At 51.7% G+C, this 22,339-nt stretch overlaps 2 protein-coding genes across 2 annotated transcripts; both read right to left on the bottom strand.

The window, feature by feature from the left end:
• Window positions 1-16,526: 16,526 nt before the first annotated feature.
• LOC122321151 (uncharacterized) lies at window positions 16,527-17,885 on the bottom strand. Its single transcript, XM_043210578.2, has one exon. It carries the CDS (start codon window positions 17,883-17,885, stop codon window positions 16,527-16,529), a length of 1,359 nt encoding a protein of 452 aa, XP_043066513.2.
• Window positions 17,886-17,887: 2 nt separating this feature from the next.
• LOC122321152 (uncharacterized) lies at window positions 17,888-21,919 on the bottom strand. Its single transcript, XM_070277960.1, has 3 exons — window positions 21,797-21,919; window positions 18,056-21,713; window positions 17,888-17,979 (listed from the first exon to the last, which is right to left on the bottom strand). The coding sequence occupies exons 1-3, from the start codon at window positions 21,917-21,919 to the stop codon at window positions 17,888-17,890; spliced, it is 3,873 nt and encodes a 1,290-aa protein (XP_070134061.1).
• Between the last annotated feature and the right edge of the window lie 420 nt (window positions 21,920-22,339).

Below are 22,339 nucleotides of genomic sequence, written 5' to 3'. Positions count from 1 at the left end.
GCCTTACCGACTCCTGAAATCATAACCAACAGGCGTGGTCCTGCGAGACAAGGATAGACCGACTCGAGATCGCACGCCCGATGTACACGAGACGTAAAGGACGAGACACAAGACAAAACCAGGGTGGGGAGACCGAGTTGAGCCACTCCCGAACACGGCAGGTAGCCTTGCAAGGAAGTGAGGAAAGGATAAGTCTGGCGTATGCCTTACCGACTCCTGAAATCATAACCAACAGGCGTGGTCCTGCGAAACAAGGAGGCCTACTTGGGATCACACGCCCGGTAACCACGAGACGTACAGAACAAGGGAGACAAGGATCCGTTGCTGCACGGTTTCCTCTACAAGCCCGAGGCGTCAGAGTAGAGTTGAGCCATTCCCGAACACGGCAGGTAGCCTTGCAAGGAAGTGAAGAAAGGATAAGTCTGGCGTACGCCTTACCAACTCCTGGAATCGCAACCAACAGGCGTGGTCCTGCGAAACACGGATCGGCCGACTCAAGAACTCGCGTCCAAGTCACAGACCTAGTGAGAACACCCTGGTCACCAGCCCCGCCACTACAAACTCGGGTCCGCCGGCGCGTATGCACGGTGTCCCGGTGTAGCGGGAGCGCGACATACGATCAGGCACACGGCAGCTTCCAAACCTGGCACCGGAGCGTATGCACGGTGTCCCGGTGTAGCGGAGGCGACCGACCGCAGCCAACCGTCAGATCAGTCGTAGTCGACCCAAGGGGGTGTTTTCTCAAGGCCAAAGGGCAGAAGGTAGCGGAATCGCTGGGAGCGCGGCGACAGGAGTACCACCGGCGACGGAGTAACGGCGGCGACGGAACAGCGGCGGCGTATACCGTACAACCCGCATAGGACGCCGACGACGGAGCCAACAGGAACGGAAGGAGCAACGATTAAAAGAGCCTTTTGTAGTGTAAAGAGGTCTCAAAATAAAGAGTGTGGAAACTTCAAGCTATTTGTATTACTTTCTGGGCTTGGGCAATCACGTCGAATCTATAAATTCGGTGGAACGGATCCGCGAAACTCTGTGAGCTAGCCGCGGCAAATTGTGGCGAGCGGCAGCAGAAAAGACAGTTCGTTACACCTGGCGCCCAAACTTCATGATTGCATTTAGCCTAGAAAATAACATAGCAGAAAGATGGGAAAAAAGAATTGGATCTACACATTGAGAAAGGAGGAGCTAAGCGAAGTGTGTAGAGAGCTCGGTCTACCAGCATACGGGACTGTGGAAGCGATGAGATCCTCAGTGGCGAGGTGGGTCGACGAATCCAAGGAAGAGGAGGTACTGGCGTTAACGCACGGCCTAGAGGGAAGGTTTGGACAAAGATCAACCCCCAGGCAGAGAGCAGCCAGCGAAACAGAGAAGTTTATAGAGAGCCTGGGGGTACCAGATCCAAGAATGGGAAGGAGCATAGAGCCGCAATCAAGAAAATATGTTCCGGCTCCGGTGGATTACGCCAAAGTAGCCAGACAGGTGCGAGACTCGTCGTTTCGTTTCGACGGCACAGGGGACCCGTTGGAGTTCCTGGACCGAGTAACGTGGTCCGCAAAGACATACGGATTAGACATAAACACGATCCCCAGAGCCATGCCAGAACTACTGCAAGGCAGGGCCCAAAGATGGTTCATCATGAACGACGAAGAATGGCCAACATGGGCGAGGTTCAAGGCTAGCTTCGAGAATTTTTTCCTGCCGAAAGGATACTTCGGAAAGTTGGCGGACCAAGTTCGCCAACGGAAGCAGCGTCGCGGAGAGCCTTTCAAAGAGAACATGGTGGACCTTCAGTCACTAATGAAACCATTAGGGAAAACCACGAAAGAAGTAATCGAGAGGCTCGTCGAAAACTGCATGCCAAGGATAAAGATATTCATAAGGCCATACGCCTGCGCGTCTTTAGAGGAGGTGATGGGCCTAGCAGAGGAGTTTGAGGAATTAGCGCAGGAGGAAGAGGCCTTTAACAGGCAAGTGGCCACAGAACAAAGGTGGAGCCACAGTCAGCCGGCCGTAAACGAGAGGTGGCAGAGAGAAGAACCGCAGCATAGTGAAGCGGCAAGGTACCAGAGGGACCAATGGACCCAGAAAGGGCAACGGGACGAGTTCCACCACCAGGCCGTTCAAAACACACAATGAGCACCAAGGTGGCAAAGAGAGGAACCGCGCCAAGGCCCACCGGAGCGACAGAACAGCACGAACCAAAGTTGGATGCCGAGATGGCAGCCTGAAACCCAGCATAGGTCGGCTCCGCAACAGCCTAATCAGCGGTGGGTCGGGAACCCAGCCCAGGCATGCAACAGATGCGGTGGCATGGGCCATTGGGCCAGCGGGTGCAGGAACCCAAGGCTGCTTTTCTGCAAAATGTGCGGCGCGACAGGAGAGTGCGGCCAGAGGGCGGGAAATGCGCAGCGGTCCCAGCAACAGGGAGAAGAGCAGGGATCGCATGGTGCTGCCTCTCAAAACTAATAGAAGGACTATCCGGAGAAGAGCAGCAGTTGACGGCAACCATCGAGGTCGAGGGCACGGAGGTGAAAGCCATGCTGGATACAGCAGCGACGGCGAGTTTTATATCAGAGGACCTAGCAGAGAGCTAGGAAATAGCCGGGGAACGAGTCGCGATAAAGAGGCGGGTAGAGTTAGCCAATGGAAGCCATACAGAAACACGCGCCGCATTACAGGCTCGGATAAGCTTCGGCAACAGGACAAAGACCCTGAACCTGCTGGTGATGCCAGGCATGGAGGACAGTCTGGTGCTGGGATGGGATTTCCTCAGCGAGTTTGGCGCAACGGTGACATGCGCAGGCCACCGCGTTACCATACCCAAAAGGGAGAGATGGGGCGGATGTCTGGAGGATAGACTGTCCGTAGCAGTGTCCGGATGTCCAGAGGTATGGGAAGACGAACGCAATAAGAGATTTATCGAGAGAGAGCTAGAAGCGTTCGCCGGCCAAAGAGGATGCTCGAACATAACTCAGCACAGGATCACCATGAAGGACGACATTCCCATAAAACAGCGATATTACCCCAAAAACCCGAAAATACAGGGGGAAATAAACGCAAAAGTGGAACACCGAGGAAGCCGGCGCTGGGAAAAAAAACAAAAAAAAAAACAAAAAATGAAAAATTAAAGATTATTAAAGAAAAAGAATATAAAAAAAAAATAAAAAAAAAAAAATATAAATATATAAACAAAACAAAAAAAAACATGGAATAGGGTACATAGGCTAGGTGCTCTAAAAGGGTCCCAGGGGAGCGCACAGTCGTTTTCCGAAGGAGGGGGGAAGTGGTTGCGACGACGAGTGCAACGGGCCCTGGAAGCCCACCGGTGCACCACGCACCAGCAGCAGAGATCCGTGGCCGGGGGAGACGAGGGGCCACGGACAGCGACCCACCAACGCGAAAGTGGCGTGATTCTGGAAGCAGGATTAACGGCAGGAGCAGAATCCAGGAGGATTAACGGGCGCTCCAGTCAGTATAAAAGGAGGCCCATTGGAGCGGCTCGAGACGAGTCTTTTTAGGAAGCTTGTAGCGTTGAGTTGGAGGACCGTCTGTGGAGAGTCCGCCATTCAAGTGTTAGAGCATTTCTAAAAAGGTTTCGGTTTTGTTTGAGTTGAAGGACCGCCTTTGGAGAGTCCGACATCCAAGCGCAAGGAGAGCGAATAAGATAATAAGGAAAGGATCCATTGCTGGACCTTCCTCTGGAAACCCAGGGTCGTGTAGTCGAGTTGGTTCATTCCCGACCACGGCAGGTAGCCTTGCAAGAAAGTGAGGAAAGGATAAGTCTGGCGTATGCCTTACCGACTCCTGAAATCATAACCAACAGGCGTGGTCCTGCGAGACAAGGATAGACCGACTCGAGATCGCACGCCCGATGTACACGAGACGTAAAGGACGAGACACAAGACAAAACCAGGGTGGGGAGACCGAGTTGAGCCACTCCCGAACACGGCAGGTAGCCTTGCAAGGAAGTGAGGAAAGGATAAGTCTGGCGTATGCCTTACCGACTCCTGAAATCATAACCAAAAGGCGTGGTCCTGCGAAACAAGGAGGCCTACTTGGGATGACACGCCCGGTAACCACGAGACGTACAGAACAAGGGAGACAAGGATCCGTTGCTGCACGGTTTCCTCTACAAGCCCGAGGCGTCAGAGTAGAGTTGAGCCATTCCCGAACACGGCAGGTAGCCTTGCAAGGAAGTGAAGAAAGGATAAGTCTGGCGTACGCCTTACCAACTCCTGGAATCGCAACCAACAGGCGTGGTCCTGCGAAACACGGATCGGCCGACTCAAGAACTCGCGTCCAAGTCACAGACCTAGTGAGAACACCCTGGTCACCAGCCCCGCCACTACAAACTCGGGTCCGCCGGCGCGTATGCACGGTGTCCCGGTGTAGCGGGAGCGCGACATACGATCAGGCACACGGCAGCTTCCAAACCTGGCACCGGAGCGTATGCACGGTGTCCCGGTGTAGCGGAGGCGACCGACCGCAGCCAACCGTCAGATCAGTCGTAGTCGACCCAAGGGGGTGTTTTCTCAAGGCCAAAGGGCAGAAGGTAGCGGAATCGCTGGCAGCGCGGCGACAGGAGTACCACCGGCGACGGAGTAACGGCGGCGACGGAACAGCAGCGGCGTATCCCGTACAACCCGCATAGGACGCCGACGACGGAGCCAACAGGAACGGAAGGAGCAACGATTAAAAGAGCCTTTTGTAGTGTAAAGAGGTCTCAAAATAAAGAGTGTGGAAACTTCAAGCTATTTGTATTACTTTCTGGGCTTGGGCAATCACGTCGAATCTATAAATTCGGTGGAACGGATCCGCGAAACTCTGTGAGCTAGCCGCGGCAAATTGTGGCGAGCGGCAGCAGAAAAGACAGTTCGTTACACCTGGCGCCCAAACTTCATGATTGCATTTAGCCTAGAAAATAACATAGCAGAAAGATGGGAAAAAAGAATTGGATCTACACATTGAGAAAGGAGGAGCTAAGCGAAGTGTGTAGAGAGCTCGGTCTACCAGCATACGGGACTGAGGAAGCGATGAGATCCTCAGTGGCGAGGTGGGTCGACGAATCCAAGGAAGAGGAGGTACTGGCGTTAACGCACGGCCTAGAGGGAAGGTTTGGACAAAGATCAACCCCCAGGCAGAGAGCAGCCAGCGAAACAGAGAAGTTTATAGAGAGCCTGGGGGTACCAGATCCAAGAATGGGAAGGAGCATAGAGCCGCAATCAAGAAAATATGTTCCGGCCCCGGTGGATTACGCCAAAGTAGCCAGACAGGTGCGAGACTCGTCGTTTCGTTTCGACGGCACAGGGGACCCGTTGGAGTTCCTGGACCGAGTAACGTGGTCCGCAAAGACATACGGATTAGACATAAACACGATCCCCAGAGCCATGCCAGAACTACTGCAAGGCAGGGCCCAAAGATGGTTCATCATGAACGACGAAGAATGGCCAACATGGGCGAGGTTCAAGGCTAGCTTCGAGAATTTTTTCCTGCCGAAAGGATACTTCGAAAAGTTGGCGGACCAAGTTCGCCAACGGAAGCAGCGTCGCGGAGAGCCTTTCAAAGAGAACATGGTGGACCTTCAGTCACTAATGAAACCATTAGGGAAAACCACGAAAGAAGTAATCGAGAGGCTCGTCGAAAGCTGCATGCCAAGGATGAAGATATTCATAAGGCCATACGCCTGCGCGTCTTTAGAGGAGGTGATGGGCCTAGCAGAGGAGTTTGAAGAATTAGCGCAGGAGGAAGAGGCCTTTAACAGGCAAGTGGCCACAGAACAAAGGTGGAGCCACAGTCAGCCGGCCGTAAACGAGAGGTGGCAGAGAGAAGAACCGCAGCATAGTGAAGCGGCAAGGTACCAGAGGGACCAATGGACCCAGAAAGGGCAACGGGACGAGTTCCACCACCAGGCCGTTCAAAACACACAATGAGCACCAAGGTGGCAAAGAGAGGAACCGCGCCAAGGCCCACCGGAGCGACAGAACAGCACGAACTAAAGTTGGATGCCGAGATGGCAGCCTGAAACCCAGCATAGGTCGGCTCCGCAACAGCCTAATCAGCGGTGGGTCGGGAACCCAGCCCAGGCATGCAACAGATGCGGTGGCATGGGCCATTGGGCCAGCGGGTGCAGGAACCCAAGGCTGCTTTTCTGCAAAATGTGCGGCGCGACAGGAGTTAGAAGCACAGAGTGCGGCCAGAGGGCGGGAAATGCGCAGTGGTCCCAGCAACAGGGAGAAGAGCAGGGATCGCATGGTGCTGCCTCTCAAAACTAATAGGAGGACTATCCGGAGAAGAGCAGCAGTTGACGGCAACCATCGAGGTCGAGGGCACGGAGGTGAAAGCCATGCTGGATACAGGAGCGACGGCGAGTTTTATATCAGAGGACCTAGCAGAGAGCTAGGAATTAGCCGGGGAACGAGTCGCGATAAAGAGGCGGGTAGAGTTAGCCAATGGAAGCCATACAGAAACACGCGCCGCATTACAGGCTCGGATAAGCTTCGGCAACAGGACAAAGACCCTGAACCTGCTGGTGATGCCAGGCATGGAGGACAGTCTGGTGCTGGGATGGGATTTCCTCAGCGAGTTTGGCGCAACGGTGACATGCGCAGGCCACCGCGTTACCATACCCAAAAGGGAGAGATGAGGCGGATGTCTGGAGGATAGACTGCCGTAGCGGTGTCCGGATGTCCAGAGGTATGGGAAGACGAACGCAATAAGAGATTTATCGAGAGAGAGCTAGAAGCGTTCGCCGGCCAAAGAGGATGCTCGAACATAACTCAGCACAGGATCACCATGATCACCAAAAACCCGAAAATACAGGGGGAAATAAACGCAAAAGTGGAGGAACTGTTGGAAAAGGGATGCATTGAGCCCTCGAATAGCGCATACAGCTCACCCATTGTAATGGTGAAGAAAAAGACGGGTCAGTGGAGAATGTGCGTGGACTTCCGGCAAATCAACGCAAAATCAGTAAAAGATGCGTACCCAATGCCACGAATAAATTTCATATTGGAGCAACTAAGGGAGGCCAGATTCTTCAGCAGCCTCGACTTGAAGGACGGGTATTGGCAGATCCCTCTGGAGGAAGGAAGCAGAAAGTACCCCGCCTTTACCGTTCCAGGGAAGGGTCTGTACCAATGGAAGGTGATGCCGTTCGGGTTGCACGCAGCCTCGGCAACATTTCAAAGGGCCATTGACCAGGTCATAGGGCCGGACATGGCTCCACATGCCTTTGCGTATCAGGGCGATATCATCGTGATCGGACGCACCAAGGAGGAACACATGGCGAACCTAAGAGAAGTGTTCAGAAAGTTGAAAGCAGCAAACCTGCGGATAAACACGGAAAAATGTCATTTTTTTAGGCAGGAACTGCTATACTTGGGTCATAGAATAACGAGCCAAGGGATCGGCATGGATCCGGGGAAGGTCGCTGCCATTACAGAGCTGCAACCTCCGACAAACGTCAAGGGAGTACGACAGTTCATAGGGATGGATTCATGGTATCGGCGGTTCGTCCCAGATTTCGCAAGAATCGCGAAGCCCTTGAACGATCTGCTACGAAAGGGGACGAAATGGGAATGGACCCCCAAGCACCAGGAGGCGTTCGAGACCCTAAAAGCACGGCTGGCGGAAGACCCAGTACTGGCGTGCCCAGACTTTGAGAAATGGTTCGTGCTGCAAACGGACGCGACTACGGCGTCGGGGCGGTCCTGACCCCGGACAACGAGGAGAGCGAACGAGTGATCGCATACGCCAGTCGAACGCTGATTGGAGCTGAAAAAAATTACTCGGCAACGGAGAAGGAGTGCCTAGCCATAGTATGGGCGATCAGGCAAATGAGGCCCTACCTGGAAGGATATCAGTTCGACGTAATCACGGACCATATGGCACTGAAGTGGCTCAACAACCTCGAGAGCCCGCTTGGAAAAATAGCGAGGTGGGTGTTCGAGTTGCAGCAGTATGACTACGTCATCAGCTACAGGAAGGGTAAGCTGAACGTGGTCGCCGACGCGCTATCTCGCCAGCCGGTGTTGGAGCAGTTAAGAAGAACAGTGGATCTGGAAGTCCAAGAGTGCGTGTGGATAAACGCGTGAAAGGAGAAAATGAAGGCAAGCCCGCAAAAATTCCCGGACTACGTCGAAGAGGGCGGCTTGATGTACCGCCACGTTCCGCATAGAGCAGGAAGCGAGGAAGTGGCGTCATGGAAGTTGTGCATGCCCACGGAGTCGAGGCAGCAGGTCCTCAAAGAGAACCATGACGCACCGGCGGCAGGACACCTAGGCGTGAGGAAGGCGATAGCCAGAGTGGCCGCCAGGTACTTCTGGCCAGGGATGCAAAGAGACATCCGGAAATATGTCAGGAGATGCGAAACTTGCCTAAAATACAAACCATGCCAGATGCAAGCAGCAGGACAAATGCTGACACAGGTCCCGGAAGAGCCATGGGCAACGGTGTGTGCGGACTTCGTGGGTCCATTGCCAAGATCTAAACACGGGAATACAATGGTTTTGGTAATGATGCACCGGTTTTCGAAGTGGACGGCGATAGTGCCACTGCGGAAAGAAACTACCGAGGCACTGCAAAAGGCAATCAGAGAAAGGATTATCGCTCGGTATGGAGTTCCGAAGGTGATGGTAACGGATAACGGCGTAAAATTCACCAGCTGCAGCTTTAAGAAGTTCCTCGGGGAGCTTGGCGTGCGCCACCAGTTCACCGCACCATATACGCCCCAAGAAAACCCAACAGAAAGGGCGAATAGAACGATCAAAACGATGATCGCCCAGTTCGCTGGGGAGGACCAGAGGCCTTGGGACGAGCACTGGCCAGAGCTCATGCTGGCAGTGAACTCGGCAGTGTCAGAGTCGACAGGATATTCGCCTTGCTTCGTAACGCAGGGCAGGGAGCCCAGGATGCCAAGAGCGTTGTTCGACGAAAACGCGTTAGGCACAGGAGTTGGGCAAGGAACGCCCACGGAGAACGCGACGAAGTTGAAGGAAGTCTTCGAAATAGTGCGGAGGAACATGGAGCGGGCGGCCCAGGACCAGGCGAGGCATTACAATTTACGGAGACGGAAGTGGAGCCCAAAGGTTGGCGAAACAGTGTGGGCAAAAGAGCACCATTTGTCGTAGGCGGCAGAGGGATTCGCAGCAAAACTAGCGCCGCGGTACGATGGGCCCTACACGGTCGTCAATTTTGTTTCGCCGGTAATTGTCATCATACGGCACGGAAGAACCAACAAAGAGAAGAGGGCACACTTGAGTGCGACGACGAGTGCAACGGGCCCTGGAAGCCCACCGGTGCACCACGCACCAGCAGCAGAGATCCGTGGCCGGGGGAGACGAGGGGCCACGGACAGCGACCCACCAACGCGAAAGTGGCGTGTTTCTGGAAGCAGGATTAACGGCAGGAGCAGAATCCAGGAGAATTAACGGGCGCTCCAGTCAGTATAAAAGAAGGCCCATTGGAGCGGCTCGAGACGAGTCTTTTTAGGAAGCTTGTAGCGTTGAGTTGGAGGACCGCCTGTGGAGAGTCCGCCATTCAAGTGTTAGAGCATTTCTAAAAAGGATTCGGTTTTGTTTGAGTTGAAGGACCGCCTTTGGAGAGTCCGACAGCCAAGCGCAAGGAGAGCGAATAAGACAATAAGGAAAGGATCCATTGCTGGACCTTCCTCTGGAAACCCAGGGTCGTGTAGTCGAGTTGGTTCATTCCCGACCACGGCAGGTAGCCTTGCAAGAAAGTGAGGAAAGGATAAGTCTGGCGTATGCCTTACCGACTCCTGAAATCATAACCAACAGGCGTGGTCCTGCGAGACAAGGATAGACCGACTCGAGATCGCACGCCCGGTTTACACGAGACGTAAAGGACGAGACACAAGACAAAACCAGGGTGGGGAGACCGAGTTGAGCCACTCCCGAACACGGCAGGTAGCCTTGCAAGGAAGTGAAGAAAGGATAAGTCTGGCGTATGCCTTACCGACTCCTGAAATCATAACCAACAGGCGTGGTCCTGCGAAACAAGAAGGCCTACTTGGGATCACACGCCCGGTAACCACGAGACGTACAGAACAAGGGAGACAAGGATCCGTTGCTGGACGGTTTCCTCTACAAGCCCGAGGCGTCAGAGCCGAGTTGAGCCCTTCCCGAACACGGCAGGTAGCCGTGCAAGGAAGTTAAGAAAGGATAAGTCTGGCGTACGCCTTACCGACTCCTGGAATCGCAACCAACAGGCGTGGTCCTGCGAAACACGGATCGGCCGACTCAAGAACTCGCGTCCAAGTCACAGACCTAGTGAGAACACCCTGGTCACCAGCCCCGCCACTACAAACTCGGGTCCGCCGGCGCGTATGCACGGTGTCCCGGTGTAGCGGGAGCGCGACATACGATCAGGCACACGGCGGCTTCCAAACCTGGCACCGGAGCGTATGCACGGTGTCCCGGTGTAGCGGAGACGTCACACGGCAACTTCCAAACCTGGCGCCGGAGCGTATGCACGGTGTCCCGGTGTAGCGAAGGCGGCAGTCAGCAAACAAACTCCCAAACCTGGCACCGGAGCGTATGCACGGTGTCCCGGTGTAGCGGAGGCGACCGACCGCAGCCAACCGTCAGATCAGTCGTAGTCGACCCAAGGGGTTGTTTTCTCAAGGCCAAAGGGCAGAAGGTAGCGGAATCGCTGGCAGCGCGGCGACAGGAGTACCATCGGCGACGGAGTAACGGCGGCGACGGAACAGCGGCGGCGTATCCCGGACAACCCGCATAGGACGCCGACGACGGAGCCAACAGGAACGGAAGGAGCAACGAGTAAAAGAGAAAGAAAGCCTTTTGTAGTGTAAAGAGGTCTCAAAATAAAGAGTGTGGAAACTTCAAGCTATTTGTATTACTTTCTGGGCTTGGGCAATCACGTCGAATCTATAAATTCGGTGGAACGGATCCGCGAAACTCTGTGAGCTAGCCGCGGAAAATTGTGGCGAGCGGCAGCAGAAAAGACAGTTCGTTACAGAACAAACGCACCAAATGGTTCCGTTCGTGAAAAAGCTTCTGTAGCTGGGAAATAATGGGCTTCTTCAGCGAGGTATTGATTCCATAACGTGCATCGACTTCAGCACCATCATCACCAATGAAGTACATTTGAAAAAATTTGTGGTCGCTGTCTGAGAACGGAAGCAGGGAACCGGCTTTGTGATAGATTTGTCCTATGATTTTAAAAGTTGGCATGAATTGCGCACTTATAATTTCCTCACCAAATGACGTCATTTGGAAGCAAGAGTTGTATTTCCTAATGTTCGACAGGAAATGCTTCGATTCAGCAGTAGATCCAGCGAATAGAGAGTGCAGACGCTCTGGTGGTGCTTCAAGTTGATGCAATTTCACTTTCCCGGAAGCGCAACACAATCCTTTTGGTTCGTTGTTGAATTTGAGAGCCCGACAGTGTGTGCAGACCTTATGCAAACGGCCAATAACGGTCCCAGCAACAGGGAGAAGAGCAGGGATCGCATGGTGCTGTCTCTCAAAACTAATAGGAGGACTATCCGGAGAAGAGCAGCAGTTGACGGCAACCATCGAGGTCGAGGGCACGGAGGTGAAAGCCATGCTGGATACAGGAGCGACGGCGAGTTTTATATCAGAGGACCTAGCAGAGAGCCAGGAAATAGCCGGGAAACGAGTCGCGATAAAGAGGCGGGTAGAGTTAGCCAATGGAAGCCATACAGAAACACGCGCCGTATTACAGGCTCGGATAAGCTTCGGCAACAGGACAAAGACCCTGAACCTGCTGGTGATGCCAGGCATGGAGGACAGTCTGGTGCTGGGATGGGATTTCCTCAGCGAGTTTGGCGCAACGGTGACATGCGCAGGCCACCGCGTTACCATACCCAAAAGGGAGAGATGGGGCGGATGTCTGGAGGATAGACTGTCCGTAGCAGTGTCCGGATGTCCAGAGGTATGGGAAGACGAACGCAATAAGAGATTTATCGAGAGAGAGCTAGAAGCGTTCGCCGGCCAAAGAGGATGCTCGAACATAACTCAGCACAGGATCACCATGAAGGACGACATTCCCATAAAACAGCGATATTACCCCAAAAACCCGAAAATACAGGGGGAAATAAACGCAAAAGTGGAGGAGCTGTTGGAAAAGGGATGCATTGAGCCCTCGAATAGCGCATACAGCTCACCCATTGTAATGGTGAAGAAAAAGACGGGTCAGTGGAGAATGTGCGTGGACTTCCGGCAAATCAACGCAAAATCAGTAAAAGATGCGTACCCAATGCCACGAATAAATTTCATATTGGAGTAACTAAGGGAGGCCAGATTCTTCAGCAAGTCCTTCGACTTGAAGGACGGGTATTGGCAGATCCCTCTGGAGGAAGGAAGCAGAAAGTACACCGCCTTTACCGTTCCAGGGAAGGGTCTATACCAATGGAAGGTGATGCCGTTTGGGTTGCACTCAGCCTCGGGAACATTTCAAAGGGCCCTTGACCAGGTCATAGGGCCGGACATGGCTCCACATGCCTTTGCGTATTAGGGCGATATCATCGTGATCGGACGCACCAAGGAGGAACACATGGCGAACCTAAGAGAAGTGTTCAGAAAGTTGAAAGCAGCAAACCTGCGGATAAACACGGAAAAATGTCATTTTTTTAGGCAGGAACTGCTATACTTGGGTCATAGAATAACGAGCCAAGGGATCGGCATGGATCCGGGGAAGGTCGCTGCCATTACAGAGCTGCAACCTCCGACAAACGTCAAGGGAGTACGACAGTTCATAGGGATGGATTCATGGTATCGGCGGTTCGTCCCAGATTTCGCAGGAATCGCGAAGCCCTTGAACGATCTGCTACGAAAGGGGACGAAATGGGAATGGACCCCCAAGCACCAGGAGGCGTTCGAGACCCTAAAAGCACGGCTGGCGGAAGACCCAGTACTGGCGTGCCCAGACTTTGAGAAATGGTTCGTGCTGCAAACGGACGCAAGCGACTACGGCGTCGGGGCGGTCCTGACCCAGGACACCGAGGAAGGCGAACGAGTGATCGCATACGCCAGTCGAACGCTGATTGGAGCTGAAAAAAATAACTCGGCAACGGAGAAGGAGTGCCTAGCCATAGTATGGGCGATCAGGCAAATGAGGCCCTACCTGGAAGGATATCAGTTCGACGTAATCACGGACCATATGGCACTGAAGTGGCTCAACAACCTCGAGAGCCCGCTTGGAAGAATAGCGGGGTGGGTGTTCGAGTTGCAGCAGTATGACTACGTCATCAGCTACAGGAAGGGTAAGCTGAACGTGGTCGCCGACGCGCTATCTCGCCAGCCGGTGTTGGAGCAGTTAAGAAGAACCGTGGATCTGGAATTCCAAGAGTGCGTGTGGATAAACGCGTGAAAGGAGAAAATGAAGGCAAGCCCGCAAAAATTCCCGGACTACGTCGAAGAGGGCGGCTTGATGTACCGCCACGTTCCGCATAGAGCAGGAAGCGAGGAAGTGGCGTCATGGAAGTTGTGCGTGCCCACGGAGTCGAGGCAGCAGGTCCTCAAAGAGAACCATGACGCACCGGCGGCAGGACACCTAGGCGTGAGGAAGACGATAGCGAGATTGGCCGCCAGGTACTTCTGGCCAGGGATGCAAGGAGACATCCGGAAATATGTCAGGAGATGCGAAACTTGCCTAAAATACAAACCATGCCAGATGCAAGCAGCAGGACAAATGCTGACACAGGTCCCGGAAGAGCCATGGGCAACGGTGTGTGCGGACTTCGTGGGTCCATTGCCAAGATCTAAACACGGGAATACAATGGTTTTGGTAATGATGCACCGGTTTTCGAAGTGGACGGCGATAGTGCCACTGCGGAAAGCAACTACCGAGGCACTGCAAAAGGCAATCAGAGAAAGGATTATCGCTCGGTATGGAGTTCCGAAGGTGATGGTAACGGATAACGGCGTAAAATTCACCAGCCGCAGCTTTAAGAAGTTCCTCGGGGAGCTTGGCGTGCGCCACCAGTTCACCGCACCATATACGCCCCAAGAAAACCCAACAGAAAGGGCGAATAGAACGATCAAAACGATGATCGCCCAGTTCGCTGGGGAGGACCAGAGGCCTTGGGACGAGCACTGGCCAGAGCTCATGCTGGCAGTGAACTCGGCAGTGTCAGAGTCGACAGGATATTCGCCTTGCTTTGTAACCCAGGGCAGGGAGCCCAGGATGCCAAGAGCGTTGTTCGACGAAAACGCGTTAGGCACAGGAGTTGGGCAAGGAACGCCCACGGAGAACGCGACGAAGTTGAAGGAAGTCTTCGAAATAGTGCGGAGGAACATGGAGCGGGCGGCCCAGGACCAGGCGAGGCATTACAATTTACGGAGACGGAAGTGGAGCCCAAAGGTTGGCGAAACAGTGTGGGCAAAAGAGCACCATTTGTCGTAGGCGGCAGAGGGATTCGCAGCAAAACTAGCCCTACACGGTCGTCAATTTCTTTTCGCCGGTAATTGTCATCATACGGCACGGAAGAACCAACAAAGAGAAGAGGGCACACTTGAGTGAGCTGAAGTGCCAAGACATGGGATCACCGGCGAAGGAGGAATAGAACGGCAACACTAAACCTGCACAAGTGCACAAGAGGACTGCACAGTGAAAAACGGGACATGTCCAGTAACGGGAGCCCAAACTGGTCCAGTCACGGAACAGTAACGGGGAATATCCAGTAGCGGGAGTTGGATGTGCTATAAAAGGCGGCGGCTGGGAGGAGCACGGTCTATTCAAAAAATTCTAATCAACGGAGCAACATGTCCAACAAGTCCGAAGCAACAATGATCGTCTCGTCCGACGAGAGCGATCTGGAAATCGTCGGCGATCCCACCTGGAACGGAAGAAGGATGAGGACGGAGTGGGCGATACAACGGGCAGTAGGAGGACGGAGGCACATACCGGTCGGTCGCGCCACTGTGGAGGAGCGGCGCCGGAGCAAGGCGCTGGAGCACAGAAAGAGATCCGAGAGGTGCCGCCAGCGAAAGGAGGCGATGGTCACCATCTCGGAGATGGCGAGGAAAAGGGCCCAAAGAGCACAGGAGATGTGTAAGGAGATCGACAGGGAGTGGAGAGACATCAGGAGAGATGGACGGGAGAGAGCCATGAGGAGGGCGATGTCAAGGAGGATGCGGCTGCGACGGGCAAGGCGGCTGGTGGAGGTCGCGAAAAGGAGGGAAGCCACGAAGAGGACCCGGCCAGCAACGCGGTGGCCCGCGGTGCCACCAACACCACGACCTCGATAGGAACGACCGGAGGAAAGGGAGGTGGCAACGGCCGCCAGAAAGAGGCAACAGGAGTCAACGTGGCCTGCGGCACCACCTACGCCACGCCCAAGGAAGGAGGACAAGGAGGAGGAGCCGTGGACGAAGGGGCGCTGGGAAAAAAAAACAAAAAAAAAAAAACAAAAAATTAAAAATTAAAGATTATTAAAGAAAAAGAATATAAAAAAAAAACAAAAAAAAATAAATATAAATATATAAACAAAACAAAAAAAAACATGGAATAGGGTACATAGGCTAGGTGCTCTAAAAGGGTCCCAGGGGAGCGCACAGTCGTTTTCCGAAGGAGGGGGGAAGTGGATGGGTATTCACACCAAAATAAGAGGGTAACCGAGAATGTCATTTTTTTTTTGGGGCCCATGTTCAGCATAGCGCATCAACACCGATGTCCAAACGGCTCTGTCGTTTCCCGAAGAAGGGGGAAGTGTGAGGAGATTTGCGACGACGAGTGCAACGGGCCCTGGAAGCCCACCGGTGCACCACGCACCAGCAGCAGAGATCCGTGGCCGGGGGAGACGAGGGGCCACGGACAGCGACCCACCAACGCGAAAGTGGCGTGTTTCTGGAAGCAGGATTAACGGCAGGAGCAGAATCCAGGAGGATTAACGGGCGCTCCAGTCAGTATAAAAGGAGGCCCATTGGAGCGGCTCGAGACGAGTCTTTTTAGGAAGCTTGTAGCGTTGAGTTGGAGGACCGCCTGTGGAGAGTCCGCCATTCAAGTGTTAGAGCATTTCTAAAAAGGATTCGGTTTTGTTTGAGTTGAAGGACCGCCTTTGGAGAGTCCGACAGCCAAGCGCAAGGAGAGCGAATAAGACAATAAGGAAAGGATCCTGTTGTGACAAATGCCGTTCATGGGCGTAATGTCATAGTTGAGCACAGTTCTGCTCGGGGGTTTTAAATCCAAACGACTAGACACAATTATGCATTGAACTTCATTTTATTTACTTGCTTAATTTATGTTGATTAGTTTTACAATTATTTAAATGGGTCGGCCTTTATCACGCGTGGTTCCCTCTGACCTTCACTACTCCGATCGCCTTGCTTGCTCTATGATTCTTCTTATCATACTAATTTTACTAGGGGAGAGACCAGACAAGGAAAAGCTTTGCAAAGATTACAGAAATCTGGGTGGATTCTAAGCTCGCTGAAGATGGAGCGATAAATCGAAAAGATAAATAACGCCCGTACATGCCGCCCCCGGAATGCTGGGATCAGCATGATATAGCTTCAATTGTGTTATTGGACTTCTTCAGGTTTCGGAGTAGGATTGGTGGATATTGGCAATGGACATAACTTGGACAGGGATCTCTTATAAGTTCCAGAAACGGTTTTCAGTGAGGCGACGCGAACTAGTCCATCTTCTCCAGGATGTAAATCGATAATTCGAGCCATCTTCCATTCGTTTGGAGGGAGCCGGTCATCCTTGATTACAACTAGATCGTCAATTTGCAGATTCGTTCGTTCTTGGCGCCATTTCGGACGTGCTTGTAGATGTGAAAGCCAATCGGCGCTCCATCGATGCCAAAATTGTCTCAGGAGTCGTTGACCGTCGACGAAGCGTGCGTTGATGGACTTGTCTGAAAGAGAAGGTTCCGGAGGTACCAATAAAGGTCCTCCTATAAGGAAATGCCCGGGAGTAAGTGGGGACAAATCGTTTGGATCTGCTGATAAGGGGCAGAGTGGACGTGAGTTTAAACATGATTCGATTTGGGTGAGCACCGTGGATAGTTCTTCATAGGTCATAGCAGTGAGTTTGAAGGAACGATACAGATGAGTTTTGACGGCCTTTACGTTCGCCTCCCACAGTCCCCCAAAATTAGGACTGTGCGGTGGGTTGAAATGCCATTGGATTCCGCGAGCCGTAAGAGTGGGTGCGATGTCCGTGTCGATGGAATTTCGAAACTCCTTTTGCCAGATGCGAAGAGAATTGTCTGCTCCGATGAAATTGGTTCCTCCATCGCTGTATAGATGCTTGCACAAACCTCTACGTCCAATAAAGCATTGAAGAGCCCAAAGGAAGTGTTGAGTAGATAGCCCTGTGACCGCTTCTAGATGTATCGCCTTGGTTGCTAAACATATAAACACTGCGATATATGCCTTGTATGTGTGATGCCCACGGAATCTGGATGCTTTCAAGTAAAAGGCGCCCGTGTAGTCGACGCCAGTGGCTTCAAAGGCTCGACCAGGTGGGTTGACTCGATGTAGTGGCAGATCACCCATTAACTGTGAGGCAGGCTTTGGGCGATGTTTGAAGCATTGGACACATTGTCGTAGAATTCTTTTTACTGCTTGTTTCCCATTGACTATCCAGAATGTGTGCCGAATAGTTGCTAAGGTGAGCTCGGTGCCTCCATGAAGAGTGTTCAGGTGCGCATTTTTGATTACGAGGTCAGTAAAATGATGCACTTTGGGGATAATGATCGGATTTTTCTGTGCTTGAGACAGTTGTTGAGCGTTCTTCAGTCGGCCTTTGAGTCGCAGAATTCCAAAGTCGTCTAAAAACGGGCAAAGAGCGCTGAGGGCACTGTGCCTGGATAGAGATTTTCGTGCCAGGACTCGGCTGATCTCTTGAGAAAAGGCTTCTTTCTGAACCATCCTTACGATTTTATGTAGAGCTTCTCGTAATTCTGGTACTCGAATCGCGCCCACATGACGAAGTTCTTGTGGGTGGCGTAAGTTATGCAGATACCTTTGGATGTAAGCCATAACAAATAACAATTTGTTATATGATGAGTAAGAGGTTAGGATTGAGTCGCCCAGTGAACAAACATGTGCTGTGATGTTGGTTGGTTGTCTTCTTTCTTCGTGATGTTGGTCAGGGGGAGGGGAGCACGTGTTCTTCGGCCACCGATTTTCATCCTGCCGTAGCCAATCGGGACCGAACCACCAGATGTCATGCCTGGCTAGTTGGTGAGGAGTAAGACCCCTTGAAGCGCAATCGGCTGGGTTTTCTCCCGAAGGTACGTGCTGCCATTGGGTTGTAGTACTTAGTTCCAAAATCTTGCCAATTCGGTTGGAGACGAAAGTCTTCCAACGGGTCGGATTTCCTTTAATCCAATATAGAACGATTGATGCATCAGTCCAGAAATTAACTGACATGGGAATTCCGGTGGATGAAAACTGCGTCAGTACCCATTTAGCCAGTTGTGCAGCCAACACTGCACCAGAGAGTTCGATTCGAGGTATAGTTAGCGGCTTCGTGGGCGTGACTCGACTCCGTGCTGTCAATAGGGCCGTGCTCACTCTCCCGGATGGATATTGTATTCGGAGATAAACACAGGCTGCGTAAGCTTGCGAGGAGCCGTCACAAAAGACGTGTAGTTGGTGTGACTGTGGCTCACCGTTCTGGTGGCCAAGCCACCGAGGTATTTTCAACTGTTCAATGTTTGGTAAATGATGTCGGAATTCTTCACATCGGGCTTGAAGTATTGGGGGCAACGGGCCGTCCCAATCGAGAGCGGTTTGGGTTTTGTCGGAGGTCTCGGGTCGCCACTGCCAGATGTCCTTTAGAATACTCTTGGCAGCAGTAGTGACAGGAACTATAAACCCTAATGGATCATAGAGGCGAGCGACTACTGAAAGAAAGGAACGTTTAGTAAAGGAGGCAGGAAGGTCAAATCGAACCTTGAAGCTATATAAATCCTCGTGTGGGCTCCAATAAAGTCCCAGAGTTTTAATAGTCTCCTGGAAATTTACTTCTACATGTCTCTTTTGAGCCATGTGCTGGTCAGGAATTCCGGATAAGATCTGTGGATGATTTGATGCCCATTTCCTGAGTTCCATTCCAGCCGATTTTAGTGTAGCAATAAGTTGATTTCGTATTTCCAATGCTCCATGAACAGTATTGTGACCAGTTTGGACGTCGTCGACATATACTTCATTTAATAAGACTGGAGTTGCTAAGGGGTAGCGATGTTGTTCGTCGTGAGCGAGTTGACGGATTACGCGTATGGCTGTATACGGTGCTGATGCAGTCCCAAAGGTGACAGTATTTAGGCTGTACTCGGCTATTTCGTTTTGATCATTCCTCCATAAGATGCGTTGAAATTGAGCATCCTCCTGGTGCATGTCGATACAGCGATACATTCGTTGGATATCTGCTGCAAACACGTAACGATGTAGCCTCCATTTCATGATGACTCCTCCTAAATCGTTTTGTAGCGGTGGGCCGATGCACAATATGTCGTTAAGGGATTTTCCGTTCGAAGTGGTACATGATGCATCGTACACCACCCGAACTTTGGTCGTTGTACTGTCCTCCTTTATCACGGCGTGGTGTGGGAGAGTACATGATGAGAAATACTGTTGACCTCTTGGAGTGATCATTTGATGTCGAGTTTCTGCGGTAGTGACTTTGGAGAGTTGCTTCAGATCAAAATATTCCTTAATGGTTGAGTGATATTGTTGTTTAAGTGTGTCGTTTCTGTTTAGCCGACGTTCTAAGAGATGGAATCTATTGAGTGCGATTTGGTGAGACTTTCCGATGACTTGTTCTTTATCAAATTCAGTTTTTAACGGAAGCCGGACCAGGTATTTTCCATTGGGTTGTCGGGTGCAGGTACGCTGGAAATGATCCTCACACCATTGTTCTTCTGCAGTTAAGGTCCTCTCAGAGCTGATTTGATCGAGATCGAAGAAACCCTTTACCAGTGCATCCAGATTAGTCTGATGGCAACGAATGGTTACCACATTTGCCCTTGTTTCATTGCTATGGCCAAACACGATCCAACCCAATTGAGTGAGTTGAGCAATAGGTTGATTTGAAGCTCCTTTCCGTAAATCTGGCAGCAACAAATATTGTATTAGATCTACTCCAAATAACGCGTCGATGCGGCCTGGCCTGGTAAAGGTGGGATCGGCCAAGTGCAATCCCTGAAGATGCTGACAAGTGTCCACGTTGACATTGCTTCTTGGTAAGTGAGAGGTTATCGAGTTGAGGACATACGCTGGTCGCACCAGATGGTGAAATTGAGGGTCCGTACATGAGCTTATGGAGAACTCTGTACTAAATCTACAGATATTCTTTGAGTTATCACCGACCCCGGTGATCTGTGCTGTGACTCGGTGACGTGGAAGTCCCAGCAACTGAGCGGCACGTTCTGTGATTAACGTGCCCTCAGAGCCATGATCGATCAAGGCTCGAATAACGGCAGTTTGTCCGGTGCTGTTATTATGTAGTTGTACTAGAGCTGTGGCCAGCAAAATAGATCGAGTTGATTGCGCGGCAGTGGCCATCAGCACTGTAGTGGAATCGGAAGGGTGAGCAAGATCGGAGCTCTCGCTTGCTGCGTTCTGAATAATCGGTGATGGGCTGGTATACGTCGTGGGGAAGTGAAGCAGGGTATGGTGACGCTGTCCGCATTGTAAACAATTCTTGTTACTGCCACACTGCGACAAGGGATGATGGATGCTGAGGCAATTTAGACAGGCCTTTGTATGGTCAATGATTCGTTTGCGGGCAAAGCAATCCTTGGACAAAAAATCAGGACACCGCCGCAAAATGTGTTGCCCCTTACAGTGTACGCAAGAGATGGGACCGCTGGGTCCAGTCGTGGTGTGGAACGTGCTGCCCTTGTAGAAGCCGGAACCCTTTTGCTTGGGATTCTGGCGTGGATAATTTGTCGATTTGTTGACCGTAGAGTTTTGCGTGGGCTGTGAACTTTTCCGGTTCTCAATGATGTTCATGCTGACGAGGCGATTGTTGAGGAAGGTTTCCAAGTCGGTGAAACTCGGAATGTCGCTGGAGTTTCCCAAGCAATGCTCCCAGGCTTGTACAGTTGTCGTAGGTAATCTAGCGATCAAATGATGGACTATCCATTGCGTGCTAGATTGGATATTCGTTTTGAGACGATTGAACTCGTTGATGCATACGTTGGTTACGTTCAGCATATGTTTGATCTCTGATGAGCTTTCCCTTGAGATAAATGGTAAGTCGTAGAGGGCGTTCATGTGGTGCATGAATTGTAAACGGGGGTTATTATAGCGTTTGATGATGAGATCCCATGCGATTGTGTAGGCGCCATCCGTTAGTTCCATTTGGTGTACATCTTGGTCCTGCTCTTTAGGCAGTGCTTGCTTGAGGAAATGGAATCGTTGAATATTTGACAACGCCTGGTTCTGGTGAATGAGTTGCATAAACAGATCATGGAAAGCTGGCCAATCTGTATACTTTCCGGAAAAGTTAGGTACTGGCAACTTTGGAAGTTGGACTGCCGCACCAGGGCCGAGCGTTTTAGGAACAGGCGTCGCTTGTTGCTCGGCGCACGCTGGTAGCTGATTGGGGAAAAGTGTTTCGGACTCCGTAGATATTAAACAGAACGCTGTGATAAATTCCTCTTCGAACTGGTCCGCTAAATTATCGACGAAGTAAGGGTGTATGGGGTAGCCAGCGCTTACAAACTCTTGATGATTCTTGTTGAATTGCTGGGTTATTAAGTTGAGTTAGGCAGGCGCAGTTGGAAATAGGGCTTAGTTTTCCGAGACGTGCTGTCCTTCTTGAAGTTTACTTGGAGTTGGTTGAGCTGATTGTGAAGATCTTTCTGGAGCGCAAACAAGCTGTCGGCGTTGCCACCGTTTGCCATTGTTTCAGACTCTGCACTGGAAGTGCTCGCTGGCTTGGGCTTGGTCATTTTGCGTATGCACTTACACTTACGTACGTATCTTCCAAAGTGAGAGAGCGACAATGGGCAAGCGTTTGCGCGACACGTGCGATGCAAAGTTTGATTCCGTTATTTTCGCTGCTTCTTTGTCGAAGAGCATAAAGGAGTTGGAAAGGAGAATAATGGTTCCGTGATGAGATTAGGTTTCCATTAAATATTTGATGGAAATGTTGGAGATGACCATGGATTGTGGAGTCGTGTGTGGATTGTTCCCCTCATGGGCCACCAAAAATGTTGTGACAAATGCCGTTCATGGGCGTAATGTCATAGTTGAGCACAGTTCTGCTCGGGGGTTTTAAATCCAAACGACTAGACACAATTATGCATTGAACTTCATTTTATTTACTTGCTTAATTTATGTTGATTAGTTTTACAATTATTTAAATGGGT

This window comes from Drosophila bipectinata, chromosome 2R (genome assembly GCF_030179905.1).
Source record: "Drosophila bipectinata strain 14024-0381.07 chromosome 2R, DbipHiC1v2, whole genome shotgun sequence".
NCBI classification, from domain to species: domain Eukaryota; kingdom Metazoa; phylum Arthropoda; class Insecta; order Diptera; family Drosophilidae; genus Drosophila; species Drosophila bipectinata.
Note: the sequence above shows the minus strand (reverse complement) of the source record. Positions and strands in the feature narration are given on the sequence as shown.

Coding starts and splice junctions, on each gene's coding strand:
- LOC122321151 (XM_043210578.2), bottom strand. CDS start 17,885: ATGGTTCAGAAAGAAGCCTTTTCTCAAGAGATCAGCCGAGTCCTGGCA.
- LOC122321152 (XM_070277960.1), bottom strand. CDS start 21,919: ATGACCAAGCCCAAGCCAGCGAGCACTTCCAGTGCAGAGTCTGAAACA. Junction 21,714..21,796: donor ATCAGCTCAACCAACTCCAA/GTAAACTTCAAG, acceptor TTAATAACCCAG/CAATTCAACAAGAATCATCA. Junction 17,980..18,055: donor CAACATCACAGCACATGTTT/GTTCACTGGGCG, acceptor TTACATCCAAAG/GTATCTGCATAACTTACGCC.